The following is a 14,090-nucleotide window of genomic DNA, read 5'->3' as shown; positions in this document are numbered from 1 at the left end:
TTTCTTTCAAACTGGGTAGATTTCAGCAGTGCTGTTTTATTCTTTGCTTTGTGGGACTTTGCCAGGGTAGGTAGGAATAGATTGAACACGGAGTGTGGTTTTCGCTGATGGCTCATGTTGCTTCAGGTTGCAGTCATATGGATAACTTGTGTGTGTGCGTGTGCGTGTGTGTGTGTGTGTGTCTAGCGTGGTTTGTGGATCTGTCAGTGTCGTTTCTCTGAGCAAGGAACTTAAAGGCAGAGTTTTCCAGCTTCAACATGATGCTGTAGCAGATCATTGACACCAAATTTGCTTCACGAATATGGCAGCTTGGTATCGATGAAGACGTACTTGAAAATTACGAAAACTTTTTTCTCAAATTTCTAATATGAGTTCTTAAATGTGTGTATTTTCCTTTTTTGCCTTCCTCCCCCCACCCCAGCTTTTTGCACTGGAGAACACTTTCGCAATTTATCATCCCCTATTTGTGCACAAAAGGTCACAAACTAAGTCATTTATAAAAATTAGCCAAATGATTGGAAATGAAGAAAAAAAATCAGAGAGTAAAGATAGGCCAAAATAATGTGCTGTTTTCTTGTGTGCCTTCTTTTTCAGGTCAGAACTGCGGCGGTTTAGTCCAGGGTCCCAATGGCACCATCGAGAGCCCAGGGTTTCCGCACGGTTATCCAAACTACGCTAACTGCACCTGGATCATTATCACAGGAGAACGCAATCGGATACAACTGTCGTTCCACACCTTCGCCCTTGAAGAAGATTTTGATATTTTATCGGTGTACGACGGCCAGCTCCAGCAAGGGAATTTGAAAGTGAGGTAAAGTACTGCCTCTTTATATCACAGGTCAGGCAGCCTTGTGGGACTTGGTGGAAGTCAGTGGGAATTATCTGAGTTTAATTATCAGAAAATGTTAGTTACAATAAGAAGTAGAGTTTTGTGCACACTTTTTTAATACTTAAACACTTGTTATTGAAAGCAATCATAGCCTTCATTTATAGACGTCAAATGGTTCCAGATCGGTAAAACGGTGTTGTCAAGGTAATTCCAGTCAAGTTACAATGCACCATTGTTTTTAAGCCCCTGCGGATGGGAGAGAGAAGTCACAGAGGACGGATGGGTCCGATCCAGAGAACAGCAGAAGGAGCTTTTGCACTGTCAGAGAGCACAGTCAAGACAGAGTCTGGGGCGTGGGAGGGATGAAGCATGAAGGAATATGGAGCTCCTCGGAGAGTTTGTGGCTCTCACAATCATAATATACTCCATTCCCCATCAGTTTTCTCTTTCGAGCTATGATTTCTACCATAAAGAAAGAACAAAAATTTTCTGGGATGATTTTAAGGTACTTTTTTTTTTTTTTTCCATTTATCAGCCAGAAAAGAATTGTGCCAGTGCAAGTATATCCTTTTTTTTTTTTTTGTCAAAGGAGAGAGGAATGTCCCTTTCAAATAATTGGAATTTCTTAGGTAAACTGCTAAACATACTTAAATAAGGTAAATGAGGCTTTATCTTCTGGCTTTAAAATTTTATACTAATAGAGATTGTTGAATATATGAAGTTTTGTAGAAAAATGGACAGTGGGCAGAGAAATTTACTGCTTAGATAAATAAAATGGTATTGGTGCTATTGTCAACAGAATTATACACAAATCCAATGCTTTATGTTTTATTTTGTGGATTGAGAAAAGTCTCCTCTGACCACAGAAAATTGTACATCTATTTAATATATTAATAATTAAGATATATATAAGTTAATATGTTAAATATATAATGATATACTTTATACTTTCTTTATGTATTTTTAGATATACAACACTTTTTGTTTTTTTCTGGGTCATTTACAATATCTGTTGTCTGTGTTTAGAAACTCTTCGCCTTTTTGTCACATATTGCACACAACGATCTCTTTTTATGAATGACCCAGGTAGGCTTTTCCCTGTCTAACATGTATGGCCCTACATTTTGGATGTTTAGGAAAGTTTCTACAAATATAATCCTTGGTAATTTGATATAAGATTTCTTACCCACTTCCTGCTCTTCTAAAGCTAGTTTTTCTTGCAAATAAATTAGGATACTAGAGAATGGTGGTATGTTGTAATAATAGAAAGATTTTTTTTTTTAATAATAGAAAGATTTTTATAGACACTGCAGATGTAACATTTAAAAATAGCATAAATGATGAATTTTGGAACACTGAAAAAAATTAAATTAAATTTTTTTAAAAAGATAAATAAAAAATAGAGAATCAAATTTATTCTAATACCATCATATAACTTTTTTCCAAAGCAATTATTTCTCTTTCCATTAAGAAAATTCTCCATATGTACTCTATAAAGATACTTCTCTGTCAATATGTTTCCTATTTTATTTTAAAATCTAAAAATATTTTTATTTTAACATATTTATTTTATATTTTGTTTTATAACTATTTGAATTTATAATTTTATCTTAATTCCTATAATCCTACCTTATTCTAAAGGAAATCTGCTACAATGTTGATTCCCTGTCTTTAAACAATTTATGTCCTTACAGTGGCCTTATGACCACTTCATATGTTAACTCCAACGTTTAGAAAACAGCATTTCTGTGATCTTCAATATTTTAACAAGATAGCAGTGGAAATATGAAGGTTGGAGTAACTGGAGTCATTGCATTTTATTTCAGTGAATAGTATATAAATTGCTTTCAGTGCCTCAAAGAGCTTTATAACTGTAGGTGAATAATATGAATGACATCATGACTTTTTTACTGACTTAGATATTTTTACAAGAGAAAACAAAGCAAACAAGCTGATAAGAAAAAACTTCTTGGGTTCATATAAGTTACTCAGTTACCTACAATTTTTTGTTTGAGATAGAGGACAAATATGTCCTATTTCTGCCTGTTTCCGGTCCTTAAGGTGAGGAAAATGCTTTCATCCATTAAATTCTGTGATCTATCTTGTATTTCCATACTTGGACTGCCTTTTGTGGACAGTGTGCAGGCAGAGGGGAGATCTTCTGGGGACAGAAGTCACCAGGGCAGGTATCATGACACAAATAGGCAAAACTGATCAGGAACAGGATGCCACAGACGGCTCGGTGCTAGGAGTTTTCACTCACATAACGTTTTGGATAAATAAGGACATGAAATAGAAACATGGACATTGTTAGGATGGTTGCAACATTTCAAGACTGGCTGATTCAAATAGAATCAAATTCTAATTAACGAGGGGGGGAAGCTTCTCGTCTCCATGCTTGCTACCTGTTTCCCATTAGGTCTTGGAACGGGTGTCTAGTTCTGGAACATGACCAGCCCATCACAGACTGCAGCTCTGGGATTCTAAGGCTGTTTTCTAAGAGGACTGATGTCTGTCCTGATGCACTGAGTTGTCACGGACGTTCTTTCTTAGCTCTGTCCCAGTCTGAACTGTGGCACAGAAATTGTCCTTAGTAGCTCAACATGGATAGCAGCAAAACACAGTAATTTTTTAAATTCAAGAACGTGAGAGTTTTATTATAAAGAAATCTTTTTTGCTTAACCACAATGAAGAAAATTTTTCCAAATTGTATGCGATTTAGATTTAACTGCTAACCGAACCTAGGATGTGGAGGGTAGAATTGTTGATATTCATGTTGTAATTCGACCTACAGTGAAGACTAACTATATTATTTACCCTATGGAAGAAAAAAAAAGTCTTTATTTTTAAATATTTGTTAAATATTTGTTTATTTGTCAGAGAGAGAGCACCAGCAGGGGAGCGGCAGGCAGAGGGTAAGGCAGGGCTGGATCCCAGGACCCTGGAACCGGGACCTGAGCTGAAGGCAGAGGCTTCACTGACTGAGCCACCCAGGCATTCTGAAAGAAAGAAAGAAAGAAAAATAAATTAAAAAAAAAAAAAAAAACTTTGAAGCAAAACAAAACAAAGCAAACAACAACAGAAACCCGACATACAGTTTATGTTATCGGCTTGAATTATTTATATAACTCGGACAACATACATGATGCACGCCGCCATCAGTAAATTCAGTTTGAACATGGACATATGGAAAGGTCAATTAAGGGTTCTCTTAAACCCAAAAGAAGAGTTTTGACTCAAAATTAGAAATCGAAGGGTGCTCCTTGAGGGGTGTGTGGCTGGCTCGGTGGGAAGAACATGCTGGGGTGGGTGGGGGGCTCCGTCGGTGAAGGGGCCGCCTTCAGCTCAGGTCATGACGTCGGGGTCCCGGGATCAAGTCCCACATCCGGCTCCCTGCTCAGCGGGGAGTCTGCTTCTCCCTCTCCCTCTGCTGCTCCCCCTGTTTGGGCTCGCGTTCGCTCTCTCCAAGAAATGAACAAATAAAATCTTAAAAAAAGAAAAAAAAGAAGAAGAAGAGCGTGCAACTCTTGGACTGTAGTAGTGAGTTTACGCCCCACAGAAAGAAAACATCGGCTCTTTGAATTACCTAGACTTAAAACGAGTGATTTTTATGACCTATCACATTATCACTATTTTGTGACTCTTTACCCCTTATAGACTCTGCCCCCGTCTTGCTTCTCAAGTTCCCACACTGGTCCAGCCATGTCGTCGTAAAGTCTTACACTTCATATTCTGGAACATCCCTTCGTTAGCCACAACCTGCTTTGTTCCTCGCAGAAGCGGCTCCAGTGAAGCCCCTTCTATCGTAGAGGGGGATTTGGGTTGACCAGTACGCCGACACGGTGCCGTTCTGGCCCTAGGCTCATGCCTCCCCACCTGGAAACATTCCCTGCAGTCCTGCCGTGTTCTGTATTGCCGGTAATGGAAGCATTTCTAGAAACAGGGCCCTGATATTGAAGGAACGCAGTAACCTGACCCCTGACTACATGTCTGACCGCCAGTCTCTTGTACTCATTTCTAATTCTCTTTGTCTACTTGGGCTGCATCACAGAACACCAGACCCTGCGTGGCCTTTAAAAACAACAGACATTTATTCCTCATAGTTCTGGAGGTTGTAACTTCAAGATCAAGGTGCTGGCAAATTTAATGTCGAATGAAGGGCTGCTTCTTGATTCATAGGTGGTTGTTTCCTCCTGTGTCCTCGTGTGGCAGAAGGGCCACGGTCGCTCTTCAGGGTCTCTGTTAGAAGGGCATTCATCTCATTCCCGGGGCCTTCCCCTTATGCCCTAACCACCTCCCACAGAGCTCACCTTCAAATACTGTTTGTTACATTGGAGGTTAGGATTTCAACATAAGCATTTGGGAGCAGGGTTGCGAACATTGTCTACAGCACTGTGGGAGCTCATGATTTAGTGGAATGGATCTGTGAGTTATTCCTTGATCTGATTTTGGGAGAGTGTGTTGATCATCTCTACTTCCTCATCCTTCCTTCTGCTCACCTAAATGATATCCTACTTCCAAACCCCACTTCGCATTATACCTATTTCGGAAAATTCTCCCTGTGCGTACACATTATGAAATGAAAACACCCCCTGAAGTTTCATTTTTTTCTAAGCTCTTTTAGCACTTCCCACTAACATAGACCTTGAAGGATAGGCTCCTTTGAAATGACACCAGCTCCAAAGTTGTTGTTGGGGTTGTAGATCTGTGTTGAGTATGTCAAGTAGAACATATGCCCTTTGAAGCCAAGACATGGGTCATGAGTGCGTTTCTCTGGTGATGGTGGATATGTTCACTTAGCCTTTCTCCTCTGGATAAGCACGAGTTAATTGTCCAAGAGAGAGATTTTTATCCAGTAAGATTATTCCATATCTCTAAATATGAAGTAGTGAACTAGTGTTTTTTGTCTCCAAATCAGAAAATAATTGAAGTTGCCATCAACCTCCAACTGTGATAACATTATAATATCAAACTTGGAGTAGAAATCTCATTATAACCTCAATAAATGAGTGAAAGTGAACCTATGGAGGGAAATTGTGGCATGCATATGTGGGAAATCAGAATATATTATTCCACAATTATTGCAGCATACAAGAAAATAGCTTTGGCAGTGATCTTGACTCTCCTGTGACTTAGACAAGATTATCCCTTGTTTTCTGCAATGATGATGATAAGAAGCTAGAGATTAATGTGATAAGGCCATCTCAATGAAGAGATCATTAATAAGTGTTGTTAAAATATCACAGTTTTCTCTAGCTTTTTTTTTCTGCACTATAATCATGGGTTTGAATGCATTTAAATTAGCTAAGAAACCTGTGTAATATTAACTATATCTGGTGTTTAGAACGTGAGGACTTTGAAGAGCTAAGAAGGGATTTTAATTGCACTCAGAATAGATTAGCCTTGAGATCTAGCAATGCCTAAATTCTGCCTTTCCATCCCCCGTTGCTGGTATGAGGTCCCGGCGGAAACACTCACAGATCAATAGATAAAAATCAAAGCATCATTTTTATTTTTAACTGGGGTGGTGACTCATTCTGCAGTTGAGACTCAGATACACGTCGTGCAAAGTGGGCATAGGAGATTCTACAGCGACCAGAGTCCCATTCTAACACCAGCATGGATCTTGACGCCGTATCATCTTCAGCCAGCCTCTCGGTCAGGAACGGTCCGTGCCACCGCACCAGCACCTGGCGAGGGAGGGAGGGAGAGCCCGGAGAGAGGGGCCTTGTAGTTGAGCAAAGCACGAGAGCCCACTGCCCAGGGTTGATGTCTCCAGCCACAGAAGCCCAGAAACTCAAGCGGCGCTTGCGCGTCCGATGCAACGGGCTCTCCTGCCTTCGTGAGGACTCCTCAGAGAAGCTGAGCGGGACAGTGGTGGCATCTGGTCCTCGTATATAAACCTGTCATGTTCCCAGAATTATGTGAATTTGTCAGCCCCGTCCACTACTCTACATACAGAATTAGTGATGAAACAAAGAATAAATGTTTCTGATACATCTTCCAAATTTCCTTTCTCACCATATGCTTGCTTGCTTGATTATTTATTATTTTTTTCTCAACATATGCTCTAACTTAGCAACTCATAGATAGGCAAGCTCAATGCTTATTGGGTAAGGAGTAGTGGGTTTTTTGTTTGTTTTTGTTTTTTTTTAATTGGTGTTCTCCTGTGGATTAGCATGGAAACCAGAAATTCAAGGATAAGATTGAGGCCTTAATATAGATATATATCTGTATATCTCTGTCTCTATATCTACCTGTAATACAGATATATAGATATATCTCTATATAGATATATATAATATATACACACACACATATGTGTATATGTGTGTGTAATATTATATATTATATATATTATAGCTGATTTTAATATATATGTGTATATATGTGTGTGTAATATATAATACTATATATTATAGCTGATTTTAATATATATGTGTGTATATGTGTATATATACTATATATCATATATATTATAACTGATTTTAATATATATGTGTATATATGTGTGTGTAATATATAATACTATATATTATATATATTATAGCTGATTTTAATATATATAATATAGTTGATTTTAATAGGTAGCTTTGTTTGAGACTAACTATATTTTATATATGTATGTATGTTCATAAGACTTATGTTTATTAACAAAAATGATGAAATTGTTAGTAAGTAGAAGTCCCAGAGATAAAATAATGAAGCATTCAAGGGAGATAGGCAGAATTTTGTTTGTAATACCACAAGCAAGTTTTAACTTGTATTTAAATCCTAACCACTACCTCTTCAAGCTGTGGCGATTTTTTTTTCTGCAGTAGCCAAACACGGATGGTTCATTTCCGTATCTTGGCAAACTTTATTCATTCGGTCAGAGAAGTCTTTTGGCTCATCATAAGTATATGTGTGTGTGGAAAATTTCCTAAAACTTCCAACTCTCAGGACGGAATTTCCCTTATAAACATGTAGACATAGGGAAATGCATTTGAGTTTTAGAAAGAGAAACGAATGGTTGGAAACAGGATTCCATGTTCAGCAAAGATAGTTTGTTGGATTAGTCATGGGAGCCTGAAAGTAGGCATGGTTTTACAAAATATAAAATCTTATCTCACTACTTAATAACAGGAGAGATACGTTGGGTCACCAGTTTAAATATTCATATGGAAAAACAAAAATAGTGGAAAAAAATTCTTCAGTACAAATCACTTAGAAATCATGAAGAAAATGGCAGAAGTCTTTGACCTCCTAAAATATAAGCCCAAAAGCCAAATGACAAATCGAGAAAAAGAATTCACAAGAGCCATGCAAGACAAAGAGCTGATGTCCTTCACTGAAAAAATTCACCAGCGGAAATATCAGGGAATGAAAGCATTTATCTGAAAATCTGGTAAAGATATGACCAAAGAGTTCAACTATAAGAAATCCATGGCAATCAGTGTAACTAAAGCCAATTAAAATAATAATGCAAAAATAATATCTCACCATTCTGAATAGCAACACTTTTACATGTTTTGACAAGTCAGAGTTTTTAAGGATTATTCGAGATACAAATCTTGAAATTTCTCTCAGATTGAAAAACTGTAAATAAACTCATTCAGCAAGACTGTGCTATGAATTTATTCTACAAAAATACCCCCAAACATGACAAAATATATGTAAGGGAATGTTTATGGGTGCATTTTGATAATACTGAAAAAGATCAAGATTGCCTGTCTTTCCACAGAGACTAAATGAATTAGAGTGTATATGCATTAGGAAATGTGATCTTTGATGGTTGATATGAAGTGATCTCTCTGTTTTTCAGTTAAAAATAAATACAGAATTAGAATGTCCAATTTCTCTCAACACCTTATTCTTTTTAATAGATGATGCTTATTAACACATAAACAAACACCTTCAGGGGAGTCCCAGACGTTGGGACCTCGGAACTCTCTTCCTTACATATAAGTACCATCCACTGTAGTGAGTTCAGTGGGGCGGTGGGAAGCTGGACCCAGGGCACAAACCCAGCCTGAGAGATCCCGGGGGCGTTCTGCCAGCCAGCGGTCATCAACTGAAAATGCTGTCTTTATCCGGAAATATTGTGGCTACTGAGTGTCCCTGGAGGCCCTTCTGGAGGGATGTTGTTTTGTCCTTGTTTTTGTTTTTTTTGTTTTTGTAAATATCTGTTTTCTGTCTTTGGAACTCGTGTGGAAGCAACTAGGTCTAGGTCTAAGCCTATCTCCCTCCCTGTTTATCTCTGTTTCTATCTCTTTCTGTCTCTACCTATCTCCATCTCTCTGTTTCCAGCATGTTCTCTCTCTCTCTCTCTCTCATCTATATTTATATCAGTGTTTCTCAACTGTGACTTTCTGCCCCAGGGGGCATTGGGCAATGTCTAGAGACATTTTTGGCGGTCACAACTGAATAGAGGCACCGCTAGTACGTAGTCGGTGTAACAGAGAGATGTTGATAAAAATCCTGGAAGGCACAAGACAGCCTCTCAGGACAAAGAGGTGTTCATCCCAAAACATCTGTAATGTTGTGGATAAAAACCCCTGACTTAGAGCACTGCACCGTCTAAAAAAGTCGTCAGTGCAAACCATCTGTGGCTCTAACCGTCAGCATCTGTGCCCATACCTCTGTTTCTCTACGTGGTCTTACCAGTAAAGGACCCGAGCCAGAAGGAGTACAACAGAACTCACCAGGCCTGGGCGACGATTACTGTCAGCTGTGCGGAGGGAGCTGGCCGCTGCTCTAATGGGACTGAACGGACACGCTTGCGTTGCCTGCAGGACTGTGTCAGCAAGGAAATGGGATGCCCACAGTATTCAGCATAATCAGATATCACTGAGAACCATGTTTGTATTCTCTCTCAAAAGGAAATAGAATTATCATATTTTTTTGGTCCTTGGTTTCCTGGAAAAGGAATAAACGTGTCAAAAGATCAGTTAGATCCTGACTTTTACTCATCTTCATCATAGTGAATCTGCAAAAGTTGTGTGGTCAGCCCACTGGGAAGCCATCCATTCTCATAAGCAGGAAGGAGAAATGAATAGTCATGTTTCTCTGTAATTCCAAGATTTTAAACAAGTTTTATGTGGATGGCCAGATTAGTAGTTGAATGACTTTCAAGATTCCCCTCCTTTCATTGTTTTAAATATTTGGATAACAAAGCCAGTGCTGATTTATCATTCTATCCTCTACAGCAGGGAAGCCCCCAGGATACACTAAACAAAAGCATTTTAATTCAATAATATTAGTTGTTTACAAAATATTTTAATGGAATGAATACCCTATATAAAAATCTTTTTTAATTCACAAAATTATTTTTTAAAAGGCTAGAAGGGGTGCCTGGGCAACTGCCTTCCGCTCAGGTCATGATCCCTGCGCCGGGGGTCAGGCTCCAGCTCCACGGGGATCTGCGTCTCCCTCTGACTTTCTTCCCTCTCATGCTCTCTCTCACTGCCAGGCTCAAATAAATAAATAAAATCTTTAAAAAAAATGTTGAATTTAAAAAAAATAAATAAAAGGATAGAAAATTACTTAGAACCTGAAACAATTCTTTCTTTTACAGTAATGAACACAGTCTCCCTTTGCTATTAGTATGATTTCTTTCGTATCTGAGCATACTAACAGTAATCAACAAAGTTCATGTTTATCTTAAAGGAGACTTGTTTCGAATTCTGAAGTGTTACTCTTAAAAACTGCAGCAGTTTTGGCAGACATTTTGCAAGTTTTTGCATTTAGGCAGCCAGTAGTATGATAAATAAAAATTATGTAAACAGTTTAAAGTATTGACAGCCCAAAGGCTCTAAATTTAGGAAGATGCTTTCAAATAAGGCTTTCCAGGAGCAGAAATAGAGGGTCCTCTTTCTTAAACCTCAGTGTGTTTGCTTGTTTTCTGGCTTACATCTTCCCTTGCCTACCTCATAGCATCCGGAATAGTAACTGAAGCAGAATTCAGAAATCTGCTCCCAACTTCCAGGTTTGTGACTGTAAGTGAATAAAGCCTTCACATCTTTTTTTCTGGGGCATCCTTTGCTCTGGAGGCCGAGGCAGGCTGTGGCAGGGATCCTTATATGAGTGGGGGTAAAGCTTGCCAATACCAACTTCTCCAGAAGTATCTGGAGCGTCGCCCTCCTTGCTCTGGCCCTGAGGTCACTGACCCTAATTGGATTTTCTTGGCTTCTCTCCCTGAGCCTGTTTCCTTAGCCCCTGTCTGACAGCCATGTTAAGATCAGATAATTTCCTCTCTGCAGCTTATTCTCAGCCCAAGTTCCCAAGCCCCAAATGGTGTTGATCCTGCACTAAACCCTCAAACAGAGGCTTTAAGGTCCTCAGTGTTGTCTGACTACCACCACATACTTTCTAACCAACAGCCGTTCCCCTGTCCTTTAGAAAGCGCTCACAGAAAAGCAAGATCTGCGTCCCTGGCTCCCTGCGTCAAGGAAGCAGTCCCGGGTGGACAGCGTGTATACGCACTTGGAGAGGGAGACGTGGAAGGGACAGGAAAGCCTGCAAGGGAATGCTTCATACAACCCCTACCTAGCCTTTCAGCCCGAGGAGACAAAGTGACATACATAAAACCTTGTCTTCCTACAAGTTTCTAAACATGGCTTCCCCAGTCAGACAGCTTCTCAGTTTCCGCTAAGCGATACTCGGTCCCTGAATGGCATCTTTCCTGACCATGATCATCCCATCTAAAATGTCCTGAGCTGCCTGGGTGGCTCAGTGGGTTAAGCCGCTGCCTTCGCCTCAGGTCATGATCTCAGGGTCCTGGGATCGAGTCCCGCATCAGGCTCTCTGCTCGGCGGGAAGCCTGCTTCCTCCTCTCTCTCTCTGCCTGCCTCTCTGCCTACTTGTAATCTCTCTCTGTCAAATAAATAAATAAAATCTTTAAAAAAAATAAAATAAAATAAAATGTCCGGAGCTTATCCTGTGTAGGATACAGACACATGAATGAAAGTATCGTCTTGCTTCGGTTTTAATGGCCTTTATACTCTATGTGCCCATACAACAGAAAATACTTTTTTTGATTAGATATTTCTGAAAAAGCAAATGCCTGGTATGTACAGTGGGTTTTTTTTATGTGTTTTTTAAATCTAATAGAATTAGGCTAATATTACCTTGGAAAAGTGGGCTGGATGTGGGAAGAAAGCAGGGTAACTCTTGCAGATGGGGCAGTTGAGAGTACTGACTGCTATTGCCCTTGTAAGCTTCTGCTCTGTAACACCTCAGGCTTCCTCAAAGAGTTACTTTCCAGTACAATGTCTGTGGCTCACACTGGGACCCTGAAAGATCATTTCAGCTTTGCCCTGGAACTGTACCCTGTATTGAGACTCTCCCATCTGGTGTAATGAGTGTGTTCATGATTTAGGAGAAAACATGCATCTCTTTATAAGGAGGTGATGATGAATGGATACTCTTCTCCAGGCTGCATGCTGGTGGCTCCTTCAATTCCGCCCGTTCTAAATAACGGGCATTAGTGTCCATTTTCATTCCAAACGCACAGCTAGAGGCAGATTTTTTGTTTGTTTGTTTAAGAAAAGCTCTCAGCCAACAAGGGCATAGTTGAAAAGGTTGAGGAACATTGAGGAAACAGCTACAGTAAAGGAAGATTAACATCTTCCGAGGCGGCTGGAAGGCAGTGGTTAAGCAGCAGGTGGGGTGGATGCTCAGCCTTATTTCCTTCTCAGCCATTTCCTTTCTCCCGTTTCCTTGTGTGCTGGCCTCAGTTACGTTTCCGCTGTGATCCAGTCCTCCCCACAACCGCGAAGAGCGCTTTCTCTTTCCGAAACCCCCTGTCCGGTGTCCCATTTTCTCATGATCTCAGTCGCACGCATAGCAAGCAACTTGAATGAAGAATGAAGCAATTGTTCCAAATCAACAACTGATTTGTAACAAGGACCATTACCTGCCGTGATCATCATTCAATTTAAAAAAGGGTGCCCAGGTGAGCTGCAGGTGCCCCCTGATGGGAGTGGCACGGGGTAAAGTAGGTGATATTTCGACGTGGAGGCTGATCGCCTCGCGCTCACCGGAAAGGGTCACAAGCTCACGGGGCTCCTGGGGCCAGACGGAGGGAGTAACCGGGTGAAGCAGACGGTGTAAGAAGGCGGTAAAAGAAACTGCGGTGGGAGGGGGGGATCAAGGTGCAGGAAATTGCAGCCCCCACCACATCTCCACCCACGGCTGCTAAGCAGAAACGTGGGCCTTGTCCAAGGTGACCAGAGCTTCCGACTGACCAGCAGCCGTTCCCGGTCGTTGCTCTGCTGTGTGAACCTCCCTCGTATGTCAAGTGCAACACGGGCCTCGGTTGACCGCCCCGGAGTCCCTCAAGGTCCCGCCGCTTCAACTTAGACTGGCCCCGCAGCCGCCCCGGGCGGTGAAGCGCGCGAACCCTCGGGCCCCTGCTGCCCTGCATCGGGAGCCCCGCGTGCACCTGCGGCTCCACCTGGGCCCGCGGGCCTCGCGCGAGCGCGCAGCAGGCTCGGCCGCGGGCGGCCCCACGGGCGCAAAGGCCGGGGCGCGCAGGCGCGCGGGGCTGCAGGGAAGAGCAGCTGCCGGTCCCGGAGCCGCAGGTCGCCGGGTTCACAGTGAGAGCGACCGCTGAGGCTCGCCCGCCGCAGAAGCCTCCAGAAGCCGGCGGCGGTCGCGTCCCGGGACAGCCTCCGGACCCCCGACACTGGAGCAGCCGCCGGCCGCGGACGCCCGTGGTGCTCGGGTAGGTTCGAGCGCGCCGGCTTCTCCTTTCGTGCCCTTGAAGTGCGCGAAGCTGGGGAAGCTCCTTCTGGAAGGCGGCGTCCGGGTGGGGATCCCAGGAGGCGAAGGACCAGCGGCGGCCCGTGTACCTGTTCGGCGCCGGGGCTTCGGGTCGTTTGGGCCACGTTTCCCCGTGGACCCGGGGTGTGCGGGGAAGGCCGGTTCACGCCGTGCGCGAGCTGCGGGTGCCGGCTGAGACGGTCCCCTCTGTGGCGCGGGACACCAGGCCTCGGCCCGGCCGGTCTCCCGCCAGCACCCCGAGGTGCTGACCGCGGCGTGCCCCAGCCGTCGCCGAGCGGGGCGCCGTCTCCTGTGGCTGCTGGGGGGGCGGTGAGCTGGTGCGGTCGGCGGTTTGCCCGGCGGGGCCACGTCGCGTCTGGGCAGCGGGGACCGCGGGCTGGAGGGCGAGGGAGATGCGGGGCGGCTGTGGGGTGCTCGAGGGTGCCCCAGGACGAGGGCGGTGGTCTTACCGGGTGGGACCCCACGGGCCATTCGCCAGCCTGACCCCCACTATTCT

General features: G+C 42.7%; 1 protein-coding gene across 1 annotated transcript in view; it reads left to right on the top strand.

Moving 5' to 3' along the window:
* The first annotated feature begins 521 nt into the window (after window positions 1–521).
* The window catches only part of LOC122890421 (CUB and sushi domain-containing protein 1-like), a 615,437-nt gene continuing 601,868 nt past the window's right edge, over window positions 522–14,090 (top strand). Inside the window, exon 1 of the mRNA XM_044226024.1 lies at window positions 522–811. Coding sequence (XP_044081959.1) covers window positions 522–811 — 290 coding nt within the window. The remainder of the gene's footprint in view (window positions 812–14,090) is intronic.

This window comes from Neovison vison, chromosome 11, assembly GCF_020171115.1.
Source record: "Neovison vison isolate M4711 chromosome 11, ASM_NN_V1, whole genome shotgun sequence".
Taxonomy (NCBI): Eukaryota; Metazoa; Chordata; class Mammalia; order Carnivora; family Mustelidae; genus Neogale; species Neogale vison.
This window is presented reverse-complemented; position numbering and strand designations above follow the sequence as displayed.